This window comes from Apaloderma vittatum, unplaced genomic scaffold, assembly GCF_000703405.1.
Source record: "Apaloderma vittatum isolate BGI_N311 unplaced genomic scaffold, ASM70340v1 scaffold344, whole genome shotgun sequence".
NCBI lineage: Eukaryota > Metazoa > Chordata > Aves > Trogoniformes > Trogonidae > Apaloderma > Apaloderma vittatum.
Window position 1 is genome coordinate 7,957 of NW_009710705.1, and position 6,556 is coordinate 14,512.

The 6,556-nt window shown below is 43.3% G+C and overlaps 1 protein-coding gene across 1 annotated transcript in view; it reads right to left on the reverse strand.

The window, feature by feature from the left end:
* GCM1 (glial cells missing homolog 1 (Drosophila)) overlaps positions 1-5,361 on the reverse strand; it is a gene marked incomplete at its 3' end in the record, with an annotated part of 8,068 nt that extends 2,707 nt beyond the window's left edge. The window contains exons 1-4 of the mRNA XM_009867349.1: positions 5,165-5,361; positions 3,118-3,370; positions 2,094-2,206; positions 973-1,101 (exon numbers count right to left, since the gene is read on the reverse strand). Of these exons, the coding sequence (XP_009865651.1) occupies positions 973-1,101; positions 2,094-2,206; positions 3,118-3,370; positions 5,165-5,266 (597 nt within the window). The remainder of the gene's footprint in view (positions 1-972; positions 1,102-2,093; positions 2,207-3,117; positions 3,371-5,164) is intronic.
* Positions 5,362-6,556: the final 1,195 nt, after the last annotated feature.

Below are 6,556 nucleotides of genomic sequence, written 5' to 3' on the forward strand. Positions count from 1 at the left end.
TGAATAAACCAATCCAGGCCCGCTACTGAAGTAACCAGATTTTCATTAGTAAAGGTTGGGGGTCTGGAGGAAGAAAAGTAATCAATACTACAAATTAAATCCAGTTAAAACCTTCTAATGTTCTCCTTCAATGTCAGTACTGATTAGACTAAATATCAGGTTACTTTATTCCCAGATTTCTTTGTAAATAATTTAATTTCTGGAGCAGCACTAACAAAGAACTTGTAGGAAATCTTTCTGAAGAGAAATCTTGCATTTTAAAAGGAAAGAGCGGCGTCTCTAAGGCTATGTCCATGCTTCTGAATAATAGAAGGTCAGGGACTGTTGCTGATACCAGAGACCAAAAGACATGGCCTGGCAGTGTCCACACTGCATCCTGGCCTTGGGCAACATCTAGACCTGAAGTGAAATGATGAAAGGGTTAAGTTGCAGCCCACCAAGTCCTGTTCTATGCAGCATGAGCTTGAGATTCTTAATGTCTGTGGCTTATAGCATGGCCGCATGTAGGGGCACAGGCAGGTTCAAAGCTGCCTGTGTACAGTGTAGGGATGCAAACCAGATGCAATCTTGTCCCTGGCACACGCTGTCCTACTGACCCAGGCCAGGGCACTTTGTCTGTGAGCACAAGTCAGCACTGGCCAAACCCATGGCAAGGGACCAGAAGACTTGTGACTGGCTGAGCCTGCCCTCCAGTCCTGCCTTTGTTTACCGCTATAGGCGTAATTCCCTACTGCCACCAGACCCAAAGAGGCTCCAGGCGGGGGGTGCTGGCAGTGGATGACAGTGCTGAGCAGAGCAGGATGCTCAGGACAGCCCTGCTCTTTCTTGGCTTGATCACAGAGAGGCAGAATACAGAGATATAAAACCTGCTCCCACCCAGACCCAAGGCCCAGAAAGCCTCCACTGTGCCTTGAACCATGAATCACTGCCCCGACAACTTTGCTAATTGATAATAAGATTGATAATGATTACCTCAATGTCCCGGATTCTTCTTAATCTTGGAGAAGATGGAAAAAGAGCTGTCTGTGCTTTTTGAATTGATCTTCTTGCTTCTGCTTCTAGTTTTGTTTCTGGACGTGGATGGTCATGAGCTCCTTTGGACTTCAGAAAGAAATTATGGTGTGCTTACCTTAGAAACAACCTTGTTATTAATCTTAAGGGAGCAGAATTTGTAGCACAAGCCAGACTCACACATATGACCTGATTTAATACTTTTTTTTAGTAAGACTGTGAGCTCAAGTAATAAACCTATCTCAGATGAAGTCTGATGGGGTAAAAATTCTCTGAAATCTTAAAAGCAGTGCACCACATTTATATGCAGAAGAGACTCCCCAAGACAGAGCACCAGCTGAAGCCACAAGGCCTTCTGCAGCCTGGCCACAGTGTCCCTCCAGTCAGTTCTGTCCTTTTCACTCTTTAGACATGTTTATCAGAACATTAATTTCCATTAGCTTCCACAGAGGATTTATTTTATTTAACCTGCACTTAAGAAAAAGACAGGAAAACAGGAGACAGTTCAGTGGTTATGTTACTAAACTAGGTCTACAGCTTCCAGAAATAGTGCCCATTATTTAAACGCTTGCATACACTGTTTTCTAGATATAAGTTGCATATCATATACAGATGGCATTTTCCATAGACAGTCCCTTGGGTACAACCTTTTTCTGTTCTACGATAGCCTCATGTTTATGCATGGTGCCTTGTAGAAGAGGTTGAGATAACATGGCATTTCTGACTTTTTGAGGTTTCATTGGTTCCTATGTACCTGAGGCAAAGTGCTTCAAAATCACCAGCTTTTCATGGGAGCCTAAATGAAGAATAAAGTATGCTGTAAAATCATAGTAAGACAGGCTAATTTAGGTTGGAAGGGACATCTGGAGGTCTAGCTCAACCTCCTGCTTAGGAAGACTAATTTCAGAGTTAGATCAGGTTGCCTAGGACCTTGTCCACTCGCGAAAATTTTCTTCCTTACAGTCATTTGACTTTGTCATATTTAACGACCCTTATTTATTGGAACAAAAAATGTCCTTAATCAGTCTGAAGAAACAGTCTTAAAAACTAACTTGAATAATGTAAGGTAATTTTATACCAACCTGAAAAAATATGAATTGGCCTTCATGCCTCCAGAAATTGGTAACTGGATAACCACCATGGCCTCGGCAGGAAAGGAGCTGCAGTGGTCCATTGCAATTTGGACAGCATTTCCCTAGAGTAAAGATGGTAGGAAATATTTTCTAAACAGCACCGATCAGGTGAATCCCATGTGATACAACAGTTCATTGGTGGTGGATTGCCACTTCTGGTTTGCATCTCAGAAAGTACACTGAGAAAAACTATGCAAATAAAATTTCAGATGTAAGCAAAAATCAATGTAAGCAAACTAATCATTGCCTTTATCCTGTTCCATTATTAAATACAACTGGCAACATTTATTTCTACTGTAGTTTTGTTATCATTTTATCATTTATTATCATGGTCAATGTCAGTTGTTTTTGACTTGGCAGTATCTGGAATGTCATATGTGTCTGATTTTTCTAGAGAACATCATTCTGACCTCAGCAAATGCTTGAGTAATACCTTTCTTTAGACAAAATGTTCATCAGATCCAGAAATCAGTATGCGCTAGCTCTACCGAGTGATCAACAATTATTTGGAATGGTCTCGTTAAAAATGTGCGTGCAGGTCACATTCTCTATTTGCATTGTCTTGTTCCAGTGACATGACTGTGAGGCCTATTTTCCAGTCATCACAGCTGAGTTACTCTTGGGCCCATGCAATAATGAAGCCAACACTCAGGTTAGCAGGGACAGCACAACAGGAAGCTGCCTGCTCTGCACACCTTTCTCAGTAGTCTCACTCATAGGCCTGAGAAAGCTGAGAATCAGTCTCTAGCCATCAGAAACAGAGATTAAAAAAGAAAAAAAAAGAAAACAAACAAGTGAACAACTCCTCCCCCAGAAATAGAAAATGCATTGTTCCAAAATAAAAGTTGCATTTGAATAGAAAGAATGGCTGTGGGAAGGCTGGATAATCCAACGGGTATCCCCTACTTTTATTTCTTTTATGCCATGTTCACTTATGAACTGCCTTATAGTGAACAGCCACGTTCATACTCACGCTGTTGTTTTTGCCTAGCTTTATCACATATGGCTGGTCTTAGGTAGATCTTCCTCCCATCCAAGGTCGAGCAGTCATTGCCACAGACCACCACCCCCAGGCAGGACTTCTTTAAGATGCGGGAGTTGTGGTTGTTGGTGTTTCTCATGGCCCAGCTGCTGTGGTGCCTCTGAGCATTTTTATCCTCTGAGCTATAGATATGTTTTACGTAGGAATCTGGCCATTCTTGAAACCAGTCTGTCTGTCTTACGTCCTGTGGAGAGATGAATGCAAACCACCTTTTAGGCTGGGGAAGAGAAGAGCTTGTGCAAGAGCCCAGCAGACCTGGGCCTCTGCTGGGTGTCCTCTAGCCTGGGTGACTCCAGGACCCTGTCGGGTGATGCTCGTTGGCAGGAGGGAGCAGTGGAGAGAAGGCAGAAAAGCCACAGCTCCCCATGGCTCTCCGCAAGCCCCAAAGCATCAGGAGGGACTGGCCAGGTAGTTGTTCTCTCACCCACGGGTCCAACTCAGTGCAGGACCTCCCTCGGAGAGAAAGGTGGGATGTCTGATGTATAAAAGCAGATACTTTCCTTGAAGGCAGTGGTCGCTGCCTGACTAACTTCTGTTAGCTTTCATGGCAGAGACCTTGCTTTGCCTTTGAGGCTATTCACAGCAGCGTTACACCAAATCGTTTGGCTTGATTTGGTTCAACTTGCTGGAAAAAGGACAGATGCTGAATCATACTGAGACTATGCACACATCTGTAGGTCTTTAGTTCTGGACTTTGGTTCATTTTGGCTTAACTGCCGTGAAAGACTTCAATGGTGACTTTTCTGAAGTCCAAAACAAAGAACCCTGACATCCTGGTCAGGTTTTATTTCCACTGTTATGAACTAAGCAAAAAAACCCCAAGGACAAAACTGTAAAGAAACATAAAAAATTAAAATGAATGGGGAAAAGAAACACCAAAGGACCAAACACACATGACCTCGGTAAAATCACAGTCAATGCACACAGTAATCACAGTAAAATGCAGTAAGCTGTAAATCACCCCACAGACTCGCTGATGGTGTTGACGGAAAACTTTCTGTAAGGGTACAAAAAAATCAGTAGAAATTTCCTTGAAATTTCCAATCCTAGCCACTGAGAGACATTACAGCAGCAAGAAGATCATCTAAGAAGGGAAAAACTCTTGTGCTCATCCAGGAGCCATCAGATAGCGTAGGGAAGGGTGTGGAGGAAGCCCCCAGGCTGAAGTGCAGGTGAAGGTGACCTTAGGGTGGGGGGCAGGGAAGGAGGCAGCCTGCAACATGGAGGCTTTGGGCAAAGAGCAGTGACATAGAGGGGGAGAGACTGGGATGAGGTAAGAAGACAAGGGTGAGAGGTGAAAGGCAGAGTTGGATACTGAAGAACCAGAGCAGGAGGAATCTGGCACAAATAAGTTGAGGTGAGCAACGGTGAGATGGTAGCGCGCAGGGTGCTGTGGGCTTTCTGTGGAGAGCACGGTTGAAATGTTTAGATAGGAAAGGACTGAGGGAAGGAAAGATGGTTATTCTGCCTCTCAGCAAATCTCTGCAAATGCAAAGCCAGCTTTTCCCAGGTGCTCATGAAAAGCCAGCCTGCTTGCCTGGCCACTGATCGACAGCGAGGCTGAGCACCCACAGTAACGAGGCACTTGTGGGTGCGGTACTCAATTCTCATAAACCACCATCCAAAGCAAAAAGCAAGTCCTGGCTATCTCTAATTAAGCACCCACAGCAGGAAAGAAGTCTTTTTCCCTGCTTTCTCCACACTTCATTCACGAGTTGACTGGAAAAGTGAAAATGCGTCTGCAGCATTGCTATTTTCATGTATCAGCAGCTCCTGCAATAAAATATTTAAGGAAAAATACGTCGAACCTTCAGTATTTGCTCAATATTTCCTAGCTTTTCAGTTATGCGCTGTCCTATACCTCAACATGGCAAAGAGAATAAAAGCAATAAGGCATAAATGACCGAGAAAACATTTAAGACCAGCAGTGGAGGTGACTTGGCAGAACTGGATAAATTTCTAAGACACCGACACATACCTGTGGAAGTTTGATGTCATTGATATCCCAGCTTGTCAGTATTCCATGTCGGGAAGCAGAGTCCTCCTGCTCCATAACAACATCATCTGCACCTTTCAGCATTTTTGAATTCCCCCCCGAAGTTAGCCAGAAAGTTTCTCCTGGCTGCTTTTGAAGTTGACTGGCTGTCAGCCCTCTCAGGCACTTCACAACCAGGAAGTTGTTTCCTCAAGCTAAATGGTAGAGAGACTGCTCATTAAAGATAAAAATCAGTGTTCTTCTGCCAGAAAAACTTGTTCCATTAAAAGTTTTGCAAGCCGACAATGCAGTGGAAAATATAGCTTAGAGATAGCCTGTGATGTTACAGAGGCATTGTTAACAGCAAGCAAATCGTGCCTTTGTCATCTGTTTTGTTTTTCTTGGTCTCTCCTCATACCAAGTTTATAGCCATGTAGCTCTGCTCGCAGGCTCTTTGCATATCTGATCCAGCTTTGGCTCAGTAGTTTCAGAGCCAAACCGACTGAGCAGCTTGGCAGCTGCTAAGGGCCCTTTGAGTCGCTGCCTCCCCATTAGATACATCACACGCAGCACGGGAGAGAGGGGAGCGACACGAGGGGCCTGTTCCATCTTTTCAGGTGAAATGGCCCTGAGCCATTTCGGTTAGAGTTGGCATCCCTGAGAGCTTACCAACTGCAGGAGGGAAATGTGGGAAAGGAGGTTGGGCTAACCCGCATTCTCCTATCTCAACAGCAGATTGAAGTAAAAAAAAAAATCCCACTGAGGTGTAGTTGTTAAAATCAACAGACTTTTTGACTGAAATCTTGTAAAACAGGTGGTTGGCCTACTCTGAATTTCAACTGGCAAATTCAAGTGTGAGGCATTTTTCATTCACTATGTAATTACTGTAAGTTTTTCTAACAAAAATATTTTCCTCACCCTGCAAGCCTTGCCTGACATTTCTTTAGACTCTTATGCTACAGCATTACTACTAGTATTGCTGTAGTATGTCACTAGTTGAATACGAGGTAAGACTGAGAAAGAGATTAAACAAACAGGAAATAGCTAATATTTGAAGGTCTGCTAATAATACCGTGCAACATCTGGAACACAGTACATTTAGAAAGATATTAAGCCTCATATTTTATGACTTCTGGAAATTTTTAACTAGCAGGGATTAGGAAGGTTTCTTGTATTTTCCTTAGAAGTACTTTGTGTTGGCCACTTAGGAAAAGGATGATGAAATTTTAAAAGAGATTAGGTATATTACCAATTTATAGGAGCCTAGAGGTTAGTTTAATTCAATATAACATGCAAGCTCTTACTTGGAAGGACAATCCTGCAGACCTTAATCACAGGCAGATGTCAGGAGTTCAAGAGGTTAAGGAATGGAAAAAGCCCTGGAGCCCTAAAAAC